The 23,066-nt window shown below is 48.6% G+C and overlaps 1 protein-coding gene across 2 annotated transcripts in view; it reads left to right on the forward strand.

Annotated features, from left to right (window-relative positions):
* Positions 1-23,066, forward strand: part of PDE10A (phosphodiesterase 10A) — a 163,514-nt gene that overhangs the window by 79,295 nt on the left and 61,153 nt on the right. For both annotated transcript variants that reach the window (XM_054595337.1, XM_054595326.1), the window contains 2 exons: positions 2,211-2,339; positions 20,878-20,906. In XM_054595337.1, coding sequence (XP_054451312.1) covers positions 2,211-2,339; positions 20,878-20,906 — 158 coding nt within the window. The remainder of the gene's footprint in view (positions 1-2,210; positions 2,340-20,877; positions 20,907-23,066) is intronic.

Below are 23,066 nucleotides of genomic sequence, written 5' to 3' on the forward strand. Positions count from 1 at the left end.
TAGTGAAATCGCATTTTTTTATTTTGCCTTCAGCTCATTAATGAAAATTGAGCATCTTTTCATATGCTTATTTGCCATACCTTTATCTTCTTCAGGAAAGTATCTGTTTAGATCTTTGACTCATCTCTAATTGGGTTGTTTTTCTTCATGTTGAGTTTTAAGCATTCTTTGTATATTTTGTCAGATATGCAATTTTGTAATTTGGCAAATAAGACTTGTATAATAACACGCTGAGATGAAATGAGATGACAAGGAGGGATGAGTCAATTATGACTTTATATTTTCAGCCTGGGTTTCTGAGAAAATGGAGAGTAACAGTAAAAGGGAAGTTGAGAGTTAAAATCACTTTGGGAAGAAGTGGCAGGAGATGAATCACTTAGATTTGAGTCAAGATGGAGCTCGAGGCGGTGGAGGAATATCCAGGGACTAGAGTTCAAACGTCCATTAAGGCTCCCGATTCAGATTTTGCCGCCATCATCGTCGATAAGTGAAGAGGATGCAGCAGTAACGCGCCGAGAGGAAGTCAGGGTGAGGCCTGCGCCGTGCGGCCCCGCAGAAGTGACGGAAGGAGGTTCCGGGAGGAATCAAGTATCAGGCAGCTGCCCTGTGGGGAATAATCGAAGAGCGTGGCTTGTGCGCCGCCCGCCTGGCGAAGGCCGAGCCGGCTGCCAGCTCCCCAGCCCCTGCACTCGCCCTGCCGGGGCCTCGCGGGCTCTGCATGGCGTCCTCTCCTGCTTGAACGAGCCTCTTGTGCTCAACACCTTGTGGAATTTTGCAGATAGAATTGGCAGGGTGAACACAGACGGGGTCTCAGGGAGAAAGAGCCGTTACAAGTAGCCCCTGGGTCTCTGGAGGTCTCTATTTCTCCACCGCCACACCGCCCCTCACCCACTGGTGAAGGGGGCTGCTTACGGACTGAGTTCGCGGCGGGTGGGGGTGCGCCGGCCTTCTCAGGCACTCCCTTCCGCTGTGGAGTCCGAGCGGCCGTGACTTTGTCCCTGTGGCCCTGACGCCGGGCTCTGGGCCTTGTCTCGGGGGACACGTGCGGTCTGTGTCCTGGCGTCATAAAGATTTGCTCCCTTTGTTTCTTTCTGCATTTTGAAGTAGAATTTCCTGTTGTCTTTTTCACTGGACCATCCCTAAGGTGGTAGTTGGTTGAATAATTTATGGGGCGGATACGGTAGTAGAAACAGCAGGCTTCGCCAAGCGGTAATTGTCCATAATCTGTGGGGTACGCACGTGAAGCGCCCAGTGCAAAGCAGAATTTTACCTATTCAACACGAGACTATTTAAAGGTACTCTGAAAAGCCTATGTCTGTTCAAGTACAGTTATCAGTAGACTACAAAAATTATTTTGGGGAAACAGACTGCGTGCATAGAATATCAATGAACAAATTCAAGATTATTCTGAACCAACAGTCATGGGATTTAGTGCCTCTGAGCAAAAGTAGAATTTGTGTTGTAAATAATAAGCGATAAGAACTTATTGAACATTCTTCAGGACCTAAAAGGTACCAGTGGTACATTTTTCTGTTTCGTACTGTTGCTAGAGTTTCATTTGCCTTGAGTGTTCGATCTGTGGTAGCTGTTTGCGCACAACAAATAAGCGCTTTGTGGGGCGTGACGGCACATCTGGAAGGCGGCCTCAGCCCAGATGTGAGGTTGGAATCTACTGGTGGGAAGCGGCTGTTTCTTGATGTACCATCTGTTGTTTCAAATCGCTGACGTTCTAACTTCTGTTTTTACTAATTTTTATAGTGGTAATGTATGTAACAGAAAATGGCCATTTTAGCCATTTTGAGTGTACAGTTCAGGGGCTTCGTTATACTCACAACGCACACACCCATCATGTCGTCCACTTCCAAAATACGGCTTCACTCAAAATAGAAACTGCACCCATTAAGCAGTAACTTCCCATTCTCTGCCCGCATCCCTGGAAACCCTTCCTCCACTTTGTCTCCATGAGTTTGCTTTTCCTAGACGTTTCATGTAAGTGGAGCCATGGAAGATTTGCCCCTTGCCCTCGTCTGTCCTGCTGTCCTTGTTTTAGGGACCCTCCCCGACGCGGCCTGTGTCAGGCGGCCGCCGTTCCTTTGCGGCCGAATGGCGCTCCATGGTGCGCACGCGCGCGCGGCTTTCTCTTCTTTTTATACTTGCATTTTAAGTCGGTCAGTATAATGATATCTTTATTCTTTTCAATTCTTTTACAGGTTTGACAGATGAAAAAGTGAAGGCCTATCTTTCTCTTCACCCCCAGGTATTAGATGAATTTGTTTCTGAAAGTGTTAGCGCAGAGACAGTGGAGAAGTGGCTCAAGCGGAAGAACAGCAAACCCGAAGGTAAGAGCTCGCGCGGGCCGGGCCGGCGGGCGGCGCGCTGCCTGGGGGGACAGAGCCCGGTGTCCCTGCCGCACTCGGAAGTGGGAATGAAGCCGACAGATGCTAGCATTTTAGTTTTGTGACAGTTTTATTCTGCTTAGAGAGATAAAGTGAGAATGAAGGAGACTACGCACAAAAGAAAGAGCCTTGACTAAAAATAAGCCTTGGCAAATAAGTCTTGAAAATTTAAATACATTGAAAACGCCATATTGGACTTGGTTGTATTTAATGATTATGATTCATGATTCCAGAAATAATCTTTATATTGCAGAGCTTTATTTATGGTAATATATTTTGCCAGAAGAAGTCTTCAAACAATTTTTACATGTGCTCCGTAGGAAAAGGCCTGTCGACTTTGCATTGAGCTTTCCACTCGTGTGTGTACGTGGAAGAGCAGTTCTGTTGATGAAAAAAGGAACGTGGGCTGGAGGGAGGTTTAGTCAGATGCCTTGCCCGCCAGGCTGAATGCATATGGGAATACATATTATAAGGCTTGAATATTGTGGGGTACTTCCGTTTTTAAGGGAATTACGTTCGGCCCAACATTTGTAAGAACGTTGTTTTAGAGGAGAACTTAATTTTAAATATAGTTTCAACGAGATGAAGACCTTTTATATTAAAAACAGTAAAATATATACTGTTTTTCTGGAAATTTGTTTAGCGCAGCAGAAGTGCTGCATTTGAAGTTGAAAATCGTCTTCGCTGAAACGCTGTGTTGTTAGAAGCGCGCTGCTAGCGTGTTGCTTGGCGCTGATTTTCCTTACTCTAGTTTTGAAAGTTTTCCTAATTCCTTATGTGATATTTATAATAAAAAAGAAGTAAACCTTTTATTTACTCTTTAAATTAATGTTTTCGCTTCATACTGTCACCTCTCCCCAGCCCCCAACCCCCGCCCCCGACAGCTGCCAGTCTGTTCTCTGTGTCTGTGAGTCTGTTTTCTGTGGGGGTTTTTTTTTGTTGTTGTTGTTGTTGATTATGTTCATTAGATTCCGCATGCAAGTGAAGTCATAAGGTATTTTCTTTCTCTGAGTGGCTTATTTCACTTTTAAAAAGAGAGCTTTTGACAGTGAAACAGAAAATAGCTGTGAAAGCGCAAGGGCATGAGCACGCGCGCGTGACCGCGGGGGGAGGGGAAGAGGGAGAGAGAAATCCGAGAGTCAGGCCCGTTCTCGTCCGAACAGTTGGACGCCGGGACGAGGCTGCCACGGCCCGTCTCCCTGGTAGAGCCCCGCGCGCTCGAATGCGACGCGTGGCGCTTCGAAGCGTGTGGCTGTGCCGCGCTTAAGGCGCGTAAAGAGGCAGATTTCAGTTTGCGAGGTACTGATGGATACAAATGTTGTGCAGGGATAGCGATATATGTGACAAATGAAATTGGATGAAGGTCTTAGAAAACGAAAATTCTGTGTACGGTTTTAGGGGTTCAGTGGGAGCGAGCCCCGAAATCGCTGTGAACCCATCTCCCCGGCACCCAAACCTGTTCTGTGTGTCAGCCAATCAAAAAACGCTTTCCAGCTGTTTCATATACACACTCAAGCTACATAGTTATTAGAGTATTTTGGAATATTAAGAAGATTAATTTAGTATCTTAATATTAGTATTATATAAATAAATAGAATTACAATAATGCACATATAAGTAATGAAATGGAGTGTAATAATATGTGAATATTAAAAACTAATACTAAAATATCAGTACTGCTATTGCTACCCTAGAGGTATGACACAGTATTAGCAGGTGTTACGGAAGCAGCACCCAGCTGGGCTGGGAGGAGAACGTGTCCCTGTGAGGAGAGGCCCCTGCTGAAGGGCTGGGGGCTGGGACCTGGGACGAGGCCCAGAACGGGGAGGCTGCCTGGGACGCGCCCCTGCGGCTTCCCAGTTGGGGGGCGGCAGGTTGGCCCGGGGCAGCCGCGTCTCCCCAGACACCAGCGGTGAACAGGGACGTGAGCGTTGAGAGTCAGGGCGTGGGAAAAGGGACCTTCGGTTCCGCGTCTGCGCCCTGCGAGGAGCCTTTGGCCTCCTCTTACCAGGGGGCTGGGCCCACGGCCGCCCGGAGCCAACCGCGCCCCGCTCCGTGCAGTCCGCTGGGGCGCTCTCTTTCTGTCCTCCCCCTCTTCCGCGTTTTGCACGCCCTGCATTCCCCTCGGGCAGCCCCTATTCCTCCCCCAGGTCCGTCCGGGGACCGCCTCTCCAGGGGGACAGTGTCACAGAGAGGATTTTCAGGGAGCGTCTCTGTCGCCCGTGCGGACCCAGGCGCTGAGCGCGCGCCAGGCGGAAGGTCTGGGAGGCCGGGGTGTGGACAGAGAGACAGGTCTACGCAGAGGGGTCCGTTTGTGTCAGTTTAGTAAAAGGAAATGAAGTAGGGAGAGCTGTGCCAGGAAAAAAGTACATGCATGCACGTATACTTTCTAAACACTAATAAATAATAAATGCTTATTTTGATTTCCTAACCGCCAGCACGGCAGCCTCCGAGGGGCGTGACCTGCTGGGCGGGGAAATCGCGCGTGCGTGGCCCATCCTGCCCAGAGGAAGAGCAGCTCTAGACACCCGCCCTTTAAAGTGACTAAAGGGATGGTGATTTAAATTTCAAATTACATGCGCTTTTAACAGGGCCAGCGTTCTGCTGGCCAGAGTTTTGAGCGGTGACGTCATGCTGCCATCAAAGCCAGCTTTCCTTGGTCCAGTCGGTGTTCCCTGGAGCGCCTCGCTCGTGGGCGGGCACCCGGGGCCGGACCCTGCGCCAGGGGGCCCTGGCGGGTGCCTGGGGCAGCAACCCCAGAGCAGCTGCGCTCCCACGGCTCTCCCCGGGCGCCCTGTCCCTCGGGCCCTCGGGAGGCCCGGCAGAGAGAGGCCTGGCCGCTGCGCAGGTGCGGAGGCTGCCGGGAGCCCGAGGGCCAGCCTCTGGCTCGCGATGGCCTCGCTGGACAGCACGGGGCCTGCGTGGGCGGCGGAGGGCGTGGGCCCGGGGCGTGGTGGCTGCTCCCTGTCCCTCACCGAACCGCAGAGCTGACACGGAGGGCGGGGTCTGTGAGAGGACAGTGAATGAGCGAGGAAGCCAGCGAGTGACTGCAGTAGGTAGAGTCTAGGACTGCAAGCGAGCCCGGGGGACGCTGGTCGCTATACGTGGTCATCATACTGCGCCCGGCACAGGCGCCGGGATGCGTTCCGTAACACCCCCCGCCCCCACTCATTTAGAAGCTTCTAGAGGGAATGAATTTTAGAACATTTTTTTTTATAAAAGGTATTTTTTTTTAAAAGATTTGTATTTATTCGTTTTTAGAGAGAGGGGGAAGGAAGGAGGAAGAGGGGGAGAGAAACACCCATGTGTGGTCATCTCTTGTGCGTCCCCCCTACTGGGGACCTGGCCCGCCACCCAGACATGTGCCCTGACTGGGAATCGAACCGGCGACTCTTTGGTTCATAGGTCGCCGTTCATTCACAGAGCCACACCAGCCAGGGCCAGAACATACATTCTTAAATATATCAAGGGGCCTTGCCATTTCATTTATTCAACAATGTGTAAAGCGCTGTTCACATGCTGGGCTATTAAGTTTGTAAGGCATTTGCAGCTCTGACAAGTAGAAGAGTTAGAAGTTTCTGCCTCCTTCTAGTTAGCCTGACAGGGAGGCTAGACACAGTCCAGTGTCAGAGTCCAGGAGCCCGCGTGGCCCCCTGGAGGGACCGGGACGGCAGTGAGTCCCTTGCAGCGTGGTGTTGACGGAGGAGGGGCTGGGGAAAGGCGGACCACCGCGTGCCCATGTCCTCGGGGACGGCATTTCAAAGAGTTCACTGTTCTGGATTTCCGTTTAATGGCACTGCTTTCGTATCATTTGCATTTCAGGTGCAGGAAGCTCTATCTGCACTTTCAGGGCAAATTGCCTTTTGAAGGATGACTTCTGATCCTAAATTCCGAACAATCTGTTTTCGACTGGAGACAGCATTTTTTTATAGAACCTGAAAGAGTCATTTAGAAAATATATGGGCATTTCCTCAGAAACCACTGAGGCCTGTATGCCCTTACAACCATACTTACGTTTGGGAAAAGCTTAGGAAAGAAAGGAAATTACCTAGGTCATGATTTATTTCACTATTATATTTTCAGGCTACTTTTTATCCAAAGTAAATTTGACCAGCCCGACTGGTACTCATCAACATTCGGATTACTAAACTCTCCAACATCTCTACACATAGCAAAGTATAAGTATAAAATTAGGAGGTAAGAATTAGGATACGATGCAGGTCCCACCGTGCATTTCTTGGGAGGACATTCGGAGGCGGAACACAGCGGTCCAGCCTGGTGCCCTGCGCACCTCAGTGCTGGGCGGGGGGACCACGGTGCCCCCCTCTCAGCTCTGTCCCCTTCGGGCTTCTGTGTGGGTGACGATTAGTTGGGAGTAGAGTAGTATTCAAAAGGATGCATGAAGAAGGGAGAACATCGGAAGTCAGTGTATCTATAATCAATATTTTTTGGCATTAGAGTAATATTAAAAGTATGTGAATTAATTTTTAAAAATGTAACTGTGATATTCACTTTTGAAAGGGAAGATATCTGGTACTCGAGAGGGTGATTGATTAAACTCAAATTATCTAAAAATTGTGCGCAGCAATGCCATGGCTTATGGCCAATAATTTTTATTATATTTCCATGTTTAAAATATTCAGCAGCAGACAACGTAGCTATTGGTGAAATTATGTGCCAAATAGTTAATAATGAAAATATTGGTGATTTCAGCTGCCTTAAATATTTTTCATCAAACACATGAGTAGATTCTTTTTTTCTTAAAGAATGTGTATACTACATATTTCTTGCCTGTCCATGATCCTAAAAATGGGATTTAGTTTTCATTCAAATAAAACTCTTAGATATTTCATACTCGGAAGTAGTGGGATTTAAAATGTGCCTCCTGAAATGCAGATTAAATAGCCTCTGTTCTGCTTAGTACCCGACAGACGCCTTTATGCTGGTGTATGTATGTAGCGGGGCAGGGGTGAGCTGGCTGAAGCGCTCCCTCTTAGAAAGCCTTTGTAAGGAGGACGCTAACGGAAGCTGCCGCGACTATCAGTGATATCACCGTAAGAAAAACACACGGTTGAAATGGTTGACTTAGACTTTAAGGTATTGCTACTTCGGGTATTGAAATTACAGTCTCACACAGAACTTCCATCTCTTCTTTTATTTTTTTGTAATGCCAACCAGAATACGCGCTGAATGCTTCGTCTGCATTAAACGCGAACGTGAGTTTACCATCTGGTAACTAGAAGGGGGTAAAGCTGACTTAATTCATTTGTAAAGTCATCTGGTGTATTCCGTTAGTTTTGGTGACTGTTCATTTTATTGTAAAGCTGCAGGGTTACCGTGTTCTTTCTGGGAGTGTCTGAGCAGGCCGTGGAAGTGGCTTGTGCTTTTGACGAAGGCTTTGTTGCAGTCTGACTGAGTTGATTGGGATTTTGATGATTAATTGAAAGATTAAGTCTGATCATCACCCATTTTGTTCGTGATTATGAAACTAATTCAAATAAATATGATAGCTTTGTTACAGACTGATTTCTGAGGCAGTGTTTGGAGTATCGGTGGTAGCTGTTACTTCCATTGTTAGCGTATGTCCTAAGCAAAATTTTGTTTCTGAGGGGTTCCAGCTGGTGAAAATGTTGTGATCTATGGATTTTTGAAGATACTTTGTTTTAATTAGTGTTTCTTTTTATAAAAGTTCTATTTACTGATTGTACGTGTGATAAAAATGTTTAGTACTAGTAGTTGCCTCTATTTAGAATTCTTTTCAACATTTAAAAGTTTAATATAACATCGATTTTTAAAAATGAAGTAAAAACCTGTGAGAGATAAGCGATATGATTATTTCTAAGTTTAAAACAAAATCTGTCCCTTAAAAGCTTCCTGGATATTTAACACCGATCTGGGCTACTTAACCGAAGGTCAGATAATCATTTCTAGAGACATTGATCTGGGTGGCGAGTTCTAGCTGGAATGTGACTGGGCCGCCCTCGCTCCTCCCACCAGTCCCTCAGTGCGTCAGCAGACAGATCCTTACTGAGTACCTGCTATGGGTATGTCACTGTGGAACAAGCAGTACATTGGGTTGGCCGAAAAGGCCAGATGGTTTTTTTCCCCATAAAATAAAAAACACATTTTTCCATTTTCACCAATAACTTTATTGATTTGGATATTTTGAGTATATGAGCTATCGCCCGTGTGGTAGAACATTGATTGTTTTCAATTAATGTCTCAGCTTGATCACTATTACCTTCAGCGGGTCTCCCCGACCGTGGAGCATCATCCAGCGAGAAATCTCCAGCACGGAACTTCGCAAAGCACTTTTGACATGTTGGGTCAGTCACAGCACCTTCTCCATACACGGCACAATTCCTTTCTTGCATTTTAGTTGCGTTTTTACCTTTCTTGAAATAAGAAAGCATAAGATGCTGAAAATGTTGTGTATTTCTTTCCATCTTCAATATTAAAGTGGCTACACAAAACGCGCCAATTTTGGTAAATTTTTAAAAAAATGCACGCTGATAGGACAGCTGTCACAATACAGTCTAACAAAGTTGTTTCAAATGAAGTTAAAGACAACTAAGCACTCCTAGAGCCGTCCTACAGAAAAAACCAAACGAACTTTCTGGCCGACCCAGTGTGAACTTGCTTTTCTGAAGGTCATTTTCTTATAGGGAAGATAGACAACAACCAACCGAAAATAAGATTATTTCCATATTTGTTGCCTGTGTCTCTTTCAGCATCTCTAGCCTAGTGTCTAACAAGTAGAAAGTTTTAAGGTGATGAGGTTTGCTTGACATTGGAAAATTCACACCGGTCGCTTTCAGCCAGTCGGTCGAGGCCTGTGCATCGGCACGTGTCTGGCTGTGCCGCCATGTCCCCGGCCCTCTGTGACGGAGCCGCAGCAGAGCCAGTCCTGCCTGTGTTCACCGACGCACTTACAGTCTCGTGGTGCGGGAAGAAGTCACCAGATTAGGACAGCGCAGCGGTTGATGGTGTACAGTCGCGTACGAAACGTGTGCGGTGGGTGATCAAGACAAGGCTTGTCAGAACCGAGGCTGTGAAGGGGTACAGGGATTCGGAAGGCTCCTCGCAGGGATGGCTTCTTGGCCGAGGCCACCGATTCTCACAGTGCGATCTTGCGCATCATTGGGGAAACTAGGTAGAAATGTAGAAATGTCACAGGTCGGGCGCACCCCAGGCCTCCTGAACTGGCAGCCCCTGGCGGCCGGGCTCCCTGCGGTGTTTGGACAAGCTCCCAGGTCATTCCGGTGCACGCTCACCTTTGAGAACCCTTGTCCTTGACTTTGGGGCCTGTGCAAGAGCAGACAGGGTGCAGCTGTTGCCTGCGGAGCGCCAGGAACAAAGGCGGGGCCGCGGGGCTGGCTGCGGCTCCTCTGGGAGAAGCCGGGGCGGGCGTGCGGACCGGCCCGGAAGCCGGGCTGCAGCAGCTGGGCGCTTGCGAGCTGCGGAGCGCTTGACAGGAAGTTGGCTCGCACGGCAGTTCTGACAGTAAATATGCTCGGCCACTCCTTTTTCTTATTATTTTCTACGTTTTTTGGATATTTTTGTTTGCTTTTACAGTGCTGGAATAGGAGAGTTCTCAAGAGAGTAAATCCTGAGCGTCCTCATCAAAAGGAAAACACGTATTTTTTTATCTTTCTTCTTTTCTGTCTCTGTGAGATGATGGGCGTTAACTAGGCGCCCTGTGGCAAGCGTTTAACCGCGTAGGAAGGGAAATCATTGCGCAGCGCGCACTGGGCTTGCACAATGCTGTGTGCCAATCGTAGCTCAGAAACACTGGGGAGAGTGTTCGAAGGTGCTCACCGGGAAGGGCCGCAGGCAATGAGTGTGGCCGTCGGCCCTGATTTCGTGGGGGGCGGGAAAGGTCCCCGAGACAGTAGAGTTTAAGTCGAGGCCTGAAGGTGGAGCTGGCTAGGTAGAAAGGAGGGGGGCAGAGAGCGGGGGGCCCAGGGTTCAGTGGGCTTCGTGGGGGTGTCCCCAAGGGAGAGGACACGCAGGTGAGCAGAGACCGCCCGTGGGGCCTTTCCAGGCGCCTTGAAGGGCTTTGGACTCGACCTTAAGGGCCACCTGGAGTCACCGAAAGGCTTGAAAGGAGATCTGATAAAACATTCTGAGTGGATTTTTCACTATCCCTGGTCTCTCGTTCAGTGTTAAAATAACCAGTGCAGCGACGTTGCCGCCTGTCCAGCCAGCCGGTGTCTCCCGGAGCTCGGCACGCTCGTGTGGCAGTGTGTTGTGGCAGCATCGCCTATAACTTACATGCAGTTTGGTTTTGGCGCCGTTTAAAAACTAGTGGTAAAACGTGGAATATATCTTGGGAAGGGTGCGCGTTGTGTGGACAAGATGCAGCAAAGGGAGAGCACCCGTATCTCAAATCTGTGTAAATCATGAAACAGTATCAAGAATGACTCATGAAGCAGAGGACACTGAGCAGAGACACAGCGAAGGAGGGCTGTTGCTAAACTTCCAAAACAATTGAGCAGGAAATGATAACAGTGATGAAAAGAATGCCTTATCTTGGAGCAATTATAAGTGTTTGAGAAATGGAGCTCAGGCTAAGGGTTTAAAAGTCCAGGGTACTTAGGTCTGCTGCAGTCAAAACTCCTTATTTTGGAGTGTTCATGATGTTTTTCATTTAGAAAGTTTATCTAAGGCATATATCAACAGCCACGTTTACTTTCCCAATTAAATATGTGGGAGAACCGTCTAAAATGGACGTATTAGTAATCCTCCCAGAGGCTTCAGACACGTCTGTGGATTTCAGCGGAGGCGTCCTGGCTCACAGGAGCGGACCTGGTGACGGTGTAAATCGGGTCTTTGCAAAGGAGCCCCCTCGAATCCCCCCTCCCTAAGGATGTCAGAGAGGGTGTGTCAAAACATACATTTCTGCCTTTCCCTCGCATTGCCCCGTTACGGCCATGACGAGGACCCTGCGTCGCCATCCAAGGCCTGTGAGGACCACCCTTAGGCCCGTGTCTCTCTTTGTCCGCACACACCCCTCCCTCCGTCTGCACTTAACCCCCGCCCAGGGTTTTGTTTACCACCCCCACACTGCCCAGCTAATGTGGACGCCTTCCCCCCGCCCCGTTTTGATTATTGGTGCTTGTCCTGAAAAAATTCAGTGTCTGCCTCGAAGGGCACAGCCATCAGGGTGAAAGGGCAGCCCGCGAAATAAAGGAGTGTTTGTAAAGCGTCTGTCTGGCAAGGGGCTCATGTCCAGAACATAAATGACTCGTGCAACTTAACAATTCAACACAAAAACAGATTTAAAAACAAGCACAGGACTTGAATCGATGCGTTTTCAAAGAAGACGTCCAGATTGACGCAGGAAAAGATGCTCCGCATCGCTCGCCATTAGGGGAGCGCGCACCCAAAGCGCCGTGAGACCCTGCTTCACACCCATTCGGATGGCTGCGTAGCGAAAGGGAAGGGAGGTCCAGGAAATAGCGCGTGTTGGGGCGGCCGTGGCAGGACCGGCGGCCTTGCGCTCTGCTGGGCGGAATGTAAAAGGAGGCAGAAACTGCGAGAACCGTTATGGTGGCTTCCCCCAAAAATGATGAAGTAGAAGGACCCCATGATTCGGTAGGTCCGCTTCTGGGTACATGCCCCCTAAAAATGGAAGCAGAGACTAGAAGAGATGTGAGTACACCTGTGTGTATAGTAGCATTTTGCACAATGGCCACGTGTGGAAAGGAACGCACGTTTGGGGTCTTCTGCTAACAGGTAGCGCAGTGTTGGTTTTTCACTTGTCTGTCCCCTGGGGGCGCTGAGCAATATTTATCCCCTTTTCTGCTGAAGCACCTGTGGCTTCTTTCATCTTCGGGGAATTATGAGCAACATTAGTGCTATTCCAAATAATACCCTAGAATGAGAAATTTCGTGGGAAACGCTGGGTTGTCATTGCTTTTCCTGGAGTACTTTTACGTTTTTGTCTCTTTGACGAGGTCTGAATTTCCCCTCTTTGACAGATAGAGATCTGTGAGTCTTCTGAGTCCATAGGAGACTTACAAGGTGTTTTAATATGTATGAAAAATGTCATCTATTCCATACTTATCCTACTTAGCTTCCAGTTCATAGAGACATATTTTATTTATTAGTTTTTAAATTCTAAGAAGGAATCACGCTGTGACAGCCCTCTCCGTACTGACCGAGCCTCTAGTGTCTTAAGTGACGTTTGACAAAATTAGCCACATTAAATACTCATTAAATGCGTAGAAGATTGAAGGAGTGAATAAATAATTGAAAAGCACTCATGTCCACAATGAGATTAATTTGACTCATGGTATGCTAGTGATGTAAGGTTGTATTAGCACATTACATTAAAAATATAGATCTTTATATTAATTGGAAACTCTTGTGAGTGATTTATTTATCGCTTACCGCAGAAAGGGAGTTATTTTTTAGTGCGTAAGGATACTGTCTAAAGGCAGCTGCTATTTTATTCTACTGTGACCTTGTTGCTGTTGGACACAGTAGAGGGACTAATTGTGTGTGTGATTTAAAGTGAAGTATATGATTCATGATTAAGTATTTTTGCAGCTGCTCGGGGGTCCCCCAGTGATTGCATTTGGGTGAATGACAGAGATGCCTGCGGCCCATTCAGAAGCCCCCCGTGCCCGCAGGCCAGCCCCGCCCAGACGCCCACTAGTGCAGGCCGCTTCCGGAAGGGGGTCCGCGCCCCCTCCCGTGCGGCGTGGGGCCAGGTGCCCAGAGCTCTGACGTCGTCGTCGGAAGTGCTGCTCTCGAGGAGGCGCTGCGTGCGGCGGCGGCGGCGGAGGCCCTCTGAGCTGGGTCGAACAACGGGGAGGGCCCTTTGGGTGTGTGTGCATCTTTGGGGATAATGGAACTCATAATTAAGTGATCGTTAATTTGACTCTGTTCAGGAGTTTTATATAATGCTTTGATTGTCAAGGTTAGAATAGGGAAGCAGCGTGGGTACAGGCAACTGCCGTCTGAAAATGTAGTTGAAATTGCAATATTCAGACACTGCTGCAATTCCGCTTCTCTGTGCCGCTTGTGAGAAGGGCCAGGCACTCACCTCTTCATTCTTGCTGTGCCTCTGGGCTTCTCGAGGTGGTAGACCTCGCTGGGAAGAGTCGACTTGACTCTGTTTAATGGTCCGTGGTGCTCTTGGGAGAGTATATTTTAAATAAATTCAATGGGAATGTCATTTTGTTGTTACTCTATAAATGCTTTCTGGAGAAGTTCAAGAGTTACATTGAATTTCAACATTATTGTGATCGCAGTGTGATTACACTCTCATTCCTTAGTAGAGCACGTAGGTCCCCTGGGGTTCCAGGCGGAGAAGCCGAGGCCGTTGCTCCCTGACCCCCGCCGCCGCGCAGTGGACGTGGCTCGTCTCGGTCACACCGTCTCCAGCGCGTGTGGCTTATGTGGGCTCAGTGTGGTGCGCTTTATCCACGCACTCGCTCATTTGTTCATTCATTCTTTCACGCATGTGCTCCCTGCTCGTCAAACCAGCCCTAACAAAATCAGGCAACTGGGTGCGCGCGGGGCCCCGCTGTCCGTTGGGCCTGTCCGCCCTGCAGAGTTAGATGAAAAGGTGAAGTATGTTGCCTTTCCTAGTTTGTCATCACTTAAAACTGTATTATTCTTTCCTTATTTTCTTAGCAAAACAAAACAAAAACAAAAACTATGCAGGTGGATTCTTCACATTCTCATCATGGTAGATGCTCTAATGCAACCTAATTATGGAAATGCGTATTTGCTAATAAAATGAAATTTGTGTAGAGAAAGCACATGCTTTTTTCCAGTTTAACCTATTCACTTATAAAATCAAGTGTGGAAATGAATTTCATACTATCCTCTTTTTGACTGATGCAGTTAAGTTGTATTATTCTTATCAAATGAGATTCTAAATCCTGGGATATATTTATTTATTTAATGGGGGTTAAATTAGCTTTGTCCCAGAGCAACCTAATTTCTTGTACCAGATAATTTTTAAAAATGGAAGCACAATAGTATTTGAATTTATAAGGTTGGCTTAAACTCATACTGAGGCTTCCTGTAGACCCATGTTTGAATTTATGCACAAAGTAATTCATGGCTTAATGGACATGTAATTACTTTATACCAACAGATATGTTGAACTTATTCTATTTTTTGTCATTTAAAGCTTTTTTAAAGTAATAGAAACAGTCAAGAAATATACAAAAACAGGTTTAGTTTCAATAAATAATAAAGGAACAATTAAAATAACACATCATTGTCACGATCAGATTTGTAAGTATTAAAAATAATGGTAATATCAAGTGTTGGTGACTGAGAAAGGAACTGGGTATCATAGACTCTTTTTCTTCATCTTCTTAAAGTAGTCCCTTTAGCATATCTTGCAATGTTGGTTTGGGGGAGGTGTTTTCTTTTAGCCTTCTTTTGTCTGGGAAACTCCTTATTTTGCCTTCCATTTTATTTGAGAGCCTTGCTGGGTAGAGCAGTCTTGGTTGCAGGCCTTGGCTTTTCATGACTTGGAATATTTCTTGCCATTCCCTTCTGGCTTGGAGTGTTTCTGTTGAGAAGTCAGCTGCTGACTATACCAAGGATCCCTTGTATGCTACTTTCTCCCTTGCAGCCTTTAGGATTCTCTGTTTGCCTTTGATGTTTGCCATTTTGATTATGATATGTCTTGGAGTGGGCCTCATTGGGTTCCTCTTGAATGAGACCCTCTGTACTTCCTGGACTTGTGTGACTTTTTCTCTCCTCAAATTAGGGAATTTTTCCATCATTACTTTTTCAAATAGGTTCTCTACCCCTTCCTCCTCCTCTCTCCTTCTGGTATCCCTATTATATGGATATTATTACATTTCAGGTTATCCTGCATTTCCCTAAATGCCTCTTCATTCTTTTTGAGTTTTTTTTCATTTTCTTACTCTTTCTGGGAACTTTTTTCTACCTTATCTTCCAGCTCGCTGATTCAGTCGTCTGCTTTATCCAGCGTGCTTTTGATTCCTTCTACTGTGTTCTTCAATTCAGAAATTGTATTCTTGATTTCCTCTTGTCTCTTATTGATAATTTCTATGTCCTTTTTCATGCTGATAGTGTTTGCAGTCAGCTCCTCATAGTTTCCCTGTAGTTTTTTGTAATTCTTTCTGAGCTCACTGAGCTCATTGAGCTTCCTTAGAACCATTTTTTGGAACTCAGTATCTGATAGTTTACTTGCCTCTATTTCATTTATTTCTCTTTCTGGGGATACCTCCTTTCCCTTTGATGCGGCGGGGGGGTGTTTCTTTGTCTTCCCATTCTTTTTGAGACTCTTCTTTTTTGCTTCTGCTTCTTAAATTGATCTGTCTTGATTTCCCGACTTTGTGGTGTGAACTTCTATGGTAAGAGACAGCTGTTTTTTCTTTCTGGATCTGCCTCTGATGATGTCAGATGTTGACCCTGTCTGACCTCAGGCAGTCTGTTCGAGACTTCCAGGAATCTACTGTCTGTGGCTGTCTCCTTCAGCTGTTAATCTAGTCACTCTGCACTCAGCAGGCTGCCTTAGACAGCTCAGGGTGGTGCAGAGTCCCTCCTGGGGGTGGGGATATTGGGTCCTCTCATGCTGCTGCTGCTCAGGGGAGCGGTCTGCCTGAGCAAGATGGCTACTGCCATAGGAGGGAGGAGTCAGTACCAGGATCCTGCCAGCCACTCTCTCAGTTTTCTCCCCAAAGCCTCCTTCCCCAGTCTCTCTCCAGGCATCTCTAGCTCACTCTGCTCCACTTTGCTGGAGACCAGGGTAAGTGGTTGCAAATAAAAATTTGTGCTTTGGCCCTTAAAACAGCTTTTTGTGTCTCCAGCCGCCCATCTCTGGCAGAGAGCAACCCTGCCATTTTTTGCAGCCAGCTGATATCTGTGTACTTTTTGGGCTCTGGTGCTGTAGGCTGGAGATTCCCGCTAATGGTTTAGACCCCACTCTTCTCAGGGGGATCCAACTGGCCATTTAAATATCCCTCTGGTGCTGTGGGCACCCTGCCAGCCTTCTCAAGTCTCCACCGCACTCCTTACCAGTCAGGTTGTGCTAAAGCTGATTCTTCTGTCTTTCTGAGGTTATAAGGCTCCTCTCTCTCTATTGTTCAGTTGTTTGTTCCAAGTGATTTTTCCACAATTTAGTTGTAATTCCAGATTGGTCCTGGGAGGAGGTCAGTGTGACTTCCACTCACTCCTCCGCCAGTTGATTTTCCTCTGAACTTATTTTAAATAGCGACTTTTTAACTTGAAAACATCTCTTGAACGTTACTCCTAGAAATCGGGAAAAATTCGAAGATAGGAGGGAAATAGAGCACATTTCCTTGGGGGAGCGGCTCCCCCAGCTCCGACCCGGGCGTGTCCGGCTGGGGATGTGCAGTCGGGACACGTACAGCCAGATGGGCAGCGGAAGTCTGGTCCGACGTTCAGGTGGGACCACGAGTGCCCAGTCCCCGCTGCGCTCCCGCTGACGGTCCCCTCTTTGTCTGCACGTGTGCAGGCGCGAGCTGGTGTCTGACAAAGGCGAGGGCAATGCCCGAGCGCTCCCGCTGAGATTTGGTGCAGTTTACTGCGACTGTAAACCTCCGGAGATGTGAGGAGAAGGGAGGGAAGGCCTTGTAATCTCACCGCCCCGAGATACTATTAACACGCATTTATCTATAAAACATATATGAGCACACACTTTTTATTTCAGGTTTCTGAGGTGGCATGATGTGCTATAGAAAAAATAATGTATAATTTAAACCAATTTGTGTGTGTATATTTATGTATATATGTAGATTAATACATACTTTTAGCTAATATAGCCTCATATAGTAGTTCTGCTTTTCTCTTGTTTTTAGCTTCTCTAGATTATGTTAAATTATGAAAATAAATAGTCATCATTTTTTAGCAGCTGCATTTTTGTATCATGTTGTGTTTATATTTTTTAATTGTAAGCCTACTTAAATCTTTCTATTTTAGTAGGAAATGTTTAAAAATCAACTAAGAATAAAAATGCACAAGGATTATGAGACTCAATTAAAATCCTTTTCAACTCTTTCTTGGATGCTTAATTTTAAATGGACCTTCTTTAGATCTCTTGTCACTAAGAAATTTATTTTGTTTAGTATAGTTTTTTTCTCTTCACATTTTGTCTCTTTAAATAGTGTTTACTTTTGTCTATAGTCTTTATGGATCAAATTGTAAGAAAATGTAATAGTTCCTTTTCACTCGAATGTATTGAGTTCCAGTGGAATTTCCCCCTCTGTTTCTGAGATCTTAATTAGAGTATGGAAGAATATTATACGCAGCCACTGAACTTTAAATCAACCATGATAATACAAATTCCTTTAAGTTCTAGTCATAAATTTGGATTCATTCCTAAAATCCCACCTCATATATAGGAAATATCAAGAGTGATCACAAAAAGGAAAGTATAATTATATGCATTGTTATAAAGATTTATAAAACATTCCAAAATAATTACCACGGAAAGGTGTACTTACTAGGAAATTCACTAGGGTGTTTTTTTTTCCTCCTTCTTTTTTGCATGAGCTATTATTCTTCCTAAATCTTTAGAAATTATTACAATGACTTTTAGATTTAGGATGGTTTTTTCTTTTTAAAATACATTTGTGTTTAATAAGCGTAGCTAGCCTGCTTCCGAAATTAGTTTTTCTTTTCCGTCTTTATCCCCCCGCCGGAATGCGAATCCTGGAGAACAGGCAGGGGCGGGTGTCGGCGGGCAGGGGGTTCATAGCGTGTGTTTGCTGAGTGAGCAAAGGCTCCCGGAACCCTTCGGCCGCATAAAAATTAGTGTCTGCTGTTCGAGCATTTTTCTTGCGAATTAATCGTTCATGAATGATTCAAACCCTGGTATCCATGACAATTTCCTTCCTTCCCGCCATCCCCTGGCCTTTCCTTTAAGCAAGCGTCCCTGCTGAGCCACGTGGACACCAGCAGGTCAGTCCCGAGTGTGCGTGGGGAGTGGACGGATGCCCGGGGCCGGGGGTCTTCCCCGGCCACCCCTGGGTGATCGGCAGGGAGCCGGGACGTGCGTGCGGAGGCCGGAGGGTGTCTCCTCTCTGTTCCTTTGGAAGTGTCTTGTGGAAGAAAAGTTCTCAGTGTCAAACTGTATTGTTAGGATATTGTTTCACTACAGACTCACGAGGTGGCGAGAGACGTCGCCTTGGCCCCACGGGACTGCTGCTTGGGGCCGCGATCGTAATGTGGTCGCAGGCACTGGTACTCGGCCTCCGGGACGCTCCTCCCTGTGGCGCCCCCCTGAGAACGGAAGTTCAATAAACTCTTTTCAGCGTGGTCAAGTGCTCCTTGGGCAAGAGCCGCCACCGGAGGAGAACCCCCACCCGGGCAGCGGGGCGCGGGGGTCCCTGCCGGCAGGTGTCCCACTGTGGCCATTGATGTCCGCACTCACACACAACATGCATGCGCGCTCCCCAGCTGCAGGGGACTTGACATTCGTTCAACAAAAATTATTTGATGTCCAAATCGATGGAAGAGATAGAGGATGCATTTCTAAATCGGCACATATGGTAGACAATCTGGAAAGCAGCTAAAATAGTCTTTCCAATACATTACACTACCCACTGGGCAAAAAAAAAAAAAAAAAAAAAAAAAAAAAAAAGGCTTCTTGTAAATACATCTCAGCAGAGCAGGAGGAGCACGTGGGCACAGAGGTCTGGACAGCCGGGCGCTTCCCCCGGGAGCCGGCGTTCGCACGGAGGGCCGAGCCGTGACGCCGCTGCTTGTCACACGTGCCACTCACCCACCCGGCTTTTCAACCAGCGCATCGATTGTCTTAGCTAAAATCTTACCGTTAAAAACATAAAAGCCTCTTTACCTTTAGAATCTGTTAATGAACTTGCTGTAATGATTAAAACCAAGTAGTCCGATCTTCCGAAAGGTTTCGGAGAGGGAGAGGGGTTAGGGGCCGAGGAGGGAATGAAATATTTCTGGGATGGGCTTTTGCTGTAGAAGGTGTTTTCCTGTAGCACGCTGATTCTCAGGGTGCCAGCCGCAATACTGAATTGTGTAGGATTATAAGAAAAACACATAAGCAACCGTGTATAATGAGAGGATACAAGCAATAGGTGCTTTTTATCGAACGCTGGCCGTTGTGCGCCTGTCCCGGCGTGGTAAGTTGTAAAGGGTTCCCAGGCGAAGTCCGTGTGCCGCCCGTGTGGACAGACGGTTTACTCGGAGGAGGACAGGCTGGGCGGGTGAGTGTGTGGTGCGTGTACGTGTTTGTGTGCGAGCGTGCTTATGTGGGTGCTGTGCATGTGAGTGTGCGTGCATGTTGTGTGTGAGTGCGTGCACATTGTGAGTGCATCTGTGAGTGTGCGTAGCTGCGTGTGTGTTGTGTACAGCGTGTGTGTGGTGCGGGGGGCCTTGACTGGCAGGGAAGACTCTGGGTTCGGGCACCAGCCTGGGGGCTACTGGCGGATGTGTGATTTGGGACTAAACTTGGTGTTATTCCTGGAAGTGGAAGGTAGGCAGTGGATCGGAGAAAGCTTAGGAAGAGCAGGAGCCAGCAGGCCCCGCAGTTTACTTAGCAAGGCTTTGAGAGGGAAGGAAGAACCGCGGCCCTGTTGGAACTTGCGGGGCGTGTTTCATCGGCGTCCGGGTCGGCCGGGCTGCGCTCAGGGGGCCCGCGGGCGCCCTGGGGTTGGGCGTGGGAGGCGCGTGCCGGCGCCGCGTTGGGCAGGGTCTGAATGCGGCACAAGTCGCGGGCAGCGGCAGGCAGAGGGAAGCCCGCCGCCTGGGAGGGGTCTGCAGGGGCCGCACAGACAGACACCCTCTGTTTGGGCCGGAACCAGCGAGCTCGGCATGGGACACTCAGAGCCAGTGGGCCTCGAGTGGAGGCTTGGCCAGCTGGTTTCTTGTTCCCTGTTGGTCACACAGGGGTATCCTTGCCACGTAGCCAGCCCCACAGGGAGAGCCCTTCAGAGGGTGTCACCTGGACCAGTGTGACCCTCCAGCCTCACCTTACCAGTAGCCAGTGCTGAGCAGCTGGCGCAGACCGGGTGGTGGTGTCGCTGGGTGGCCTCGTGTCTCGACCAGGGTGCTGCGCAGCACCTGTCGTATTTCAGCGAAGTCGTGCTGGCAGCACCCTTACAGCCCGCGTGCCGGCGGGCATTCGAGGTGCTCGTGCCGGCTTTGTGATTTAGAACGTGGCACGCGTCGCAGGTGTATTTCTCTCCGCGTGTATTTGAACGAGCCGCTGTGCGGCCATCTTTGCAGGCCGACCATTGCGTAGGTAATCTCGAAAGGACTAGCAAGGTGTATTGTTTCGTGTCCCTCCGAAATTAATGCACACGTCCAGCTCTACATTTGTCAGGTGATTTTTGTTTTACAGACGTTAACAAGCGAATTCTTAGCTTTCTTAAGCAGAAGCATGGCAAAGGGGCCTTAGTGTACTGAGAGCGCATGGCATGCTGTGTGTTCAGGCCCTGCTCTGCGTTTCTAACTGTGTTTTTCCCCTTCCTTCTCCCTCCCCCAGATGAATCGGCTCCTAAGGAAGTCAGCAGGGTGAGTACTGTGAGTATAATTTCTACTACCCCTGGGTGGGAAATAAATCCTTTTGTGTCTCTCTCAAGGCTGTAACGTGTTCAAGTGTCAGAAAACCAGTCACAGCAGCCGACGCCCCCCCCAGTGTGGGGTGGGGTCGGGGCGCGGAGGCTGCAGTCTCAGGACGGACCACAGCCGGCGGGGGGACCCTTTGCTGGGCCTGCTGGCGGGTTGTCCGAATTAGCTGCCAACACAGGAACTGCGAGACTGCGTATCGAGATGGGACTCTTGGCCTGGGAAAAGCCGGGGTCAAGGCTCCGACATGGGATTTCCATGCGGCGCGAAGCAGCCGCGGCCTTCGCCGCGGCCCTCGGCAGCTCTGCCTCGTGTGTGACTGGCGGGGGCCTGCCTTTGAGCCCCGGCACCCTCTCTGCGGGGAACAGAAGGCGACCCCTCAGGTGGCGAAGACGCGAGCTTCCAGTCCTTTTAGAAATATTACGTGAACCGTTTTCGCATCCGAGAGAATGCTTAGCGTCCACTTCGAGAGGCTCAGCAGAGTTAAAAGCTTATGGGGGACAAGTGCTGAGAGCACTTAGCAAACTGTGTTTGATTCTACACAATTATAATTAATTACATATGAAAAGTATCTTAATTATCTATCCTGCATACAGATAAAAATCTTACAGGCGGATTAAATGTTGAAAATAATCAGCTGAATTGCATCTGATGCCACCACGTGCAAGAGATCACTCACGCAAGTCATAAGCCATAACCGGAAGTGCTTTCGTACGATCGCGCATACAGACATCTTCCCTCATTTTTGATCATGTGAAGAAAGGGCTCTCTAACGTTACCAGGGCCTTTGCTGGAATCTGGGTGGAACGCCCTCTGCCCTAGCAGGCACTTAGGGTTTCCGTACATCCCAGCGTCTGACTGGGCACCTTCCTGCTCACTTCACGGTGACAGGGCTCCGAGAAAGGGCCACTTCCCACGGTATCGGGGGCGGAGGGGTCAGCCTGGGATGTGTGCAGCCTCTGGGGGCAGCAGAACAGGCTGAAGGCGACACCTGAGGATAAAGAGAGGGTCCTCGCAGGGGCACGTGGTCAGGGACGGGGGTGCCGGCGCCGGCGCCGGGCGCGCTGCTGTCCCGGGCCTCTGAAGCCATGTGTCGTTTGCACGTCAGCGGCAGGACGAAGTGTAACGCATCCACGTTCCTGAGGACCGGGCTGGCTTCGGCTTCCAGCAGCGCCCGGGCTCGGTGTCGCCGCCCGGCGCGCCATCTTCCCCGGTGGCCCGGGAGGGAGGCGGAAGGGGTGCCCGGGGGGCATTCGCCCCATCCGGGTGTTGTCTTCCACCTGTCCTGCCGCAGCCGGCTCCGAGCTGCACCCTGAAACTTGCTTCTGTCCCTGCGTCCCCTCCGTTCTCCCGTTGCCGGAACTCTCCCCAGTGTCCTCGCGCGGGAAGACTGGGTGCCGCGGCGTCATGAGTGGCTCTGCTGCTGCAGCCGGCTCCTCACACATAAGCCGGTCTGTTTGGGGAGAACAGTTGTCTAGACAAAGAGCAGGCCTTTCATTAGACACGTGTCTGTTTAATAAAGTATCGCCCCACGACGCCATAGAGCAGGGGACGGCGGGCCTCCTTCCCCGCGGAGACAGGAGAGGCGGGCAGGCCGCGCAGTGTCAGCGCGTGAGAAATGGCGCTGGCTCCGCGTGGCGGGGTTCCTTTGCTATGATTTTATGAGTCCCTTTTACTTTATGCCAAGTTTGGAGACAGTGCATCTCTAATTGAGAAATACTGAATATTTGAGCTGATAACCTACAATTTTATCAGTTGTTGGGATAATTCAAAGTTGTTTTCCCCCTGAACTTACCCTGTACCTTGAGCGATACTTATTTGGCTGACACGCAGATTTGGCGTTATAAAATAGCCTGTCATCGTTTCAAACTGGAATTAAGACTTAGAGGCAGCCAGGGCGGTCTCCCGGGGGCCAGCGGCTGCCACAGGCTCCTGTCGGAGCGCGTCCGTGGTCAAACGCACGGTCTTCGGGAGGCCGACGGCCGCAGCGCGCAGTTCTGATTTGTGAGACACGTCCTCGTGAAAGGTCCTCTCCTTCGTTGTCACATGTTAGTATAGTTTCAGCTCTTGTGGCAACGCTGAAGAGGCCTTCCCCTCGCTCCTCGG

Source organism: Pteronotus mesoamericanus, unplaced genomic scaffold (assembly GCF_021234165.1).
Source record: "Pteronotus mesoamericanus isolate MK-2021 breed Mesoamerican mustached bat unplaced genomic scaffold, CSHL_Meso_final contig_134, whole genome shotgun sequence".
Classification (NCBI taxonomy): Eukaryota; Metazoa; Chordata; class Mammalia; order Chiroptera; family Mormoopidae; genus Pteronotus; species Pteronotus mesoamericanus.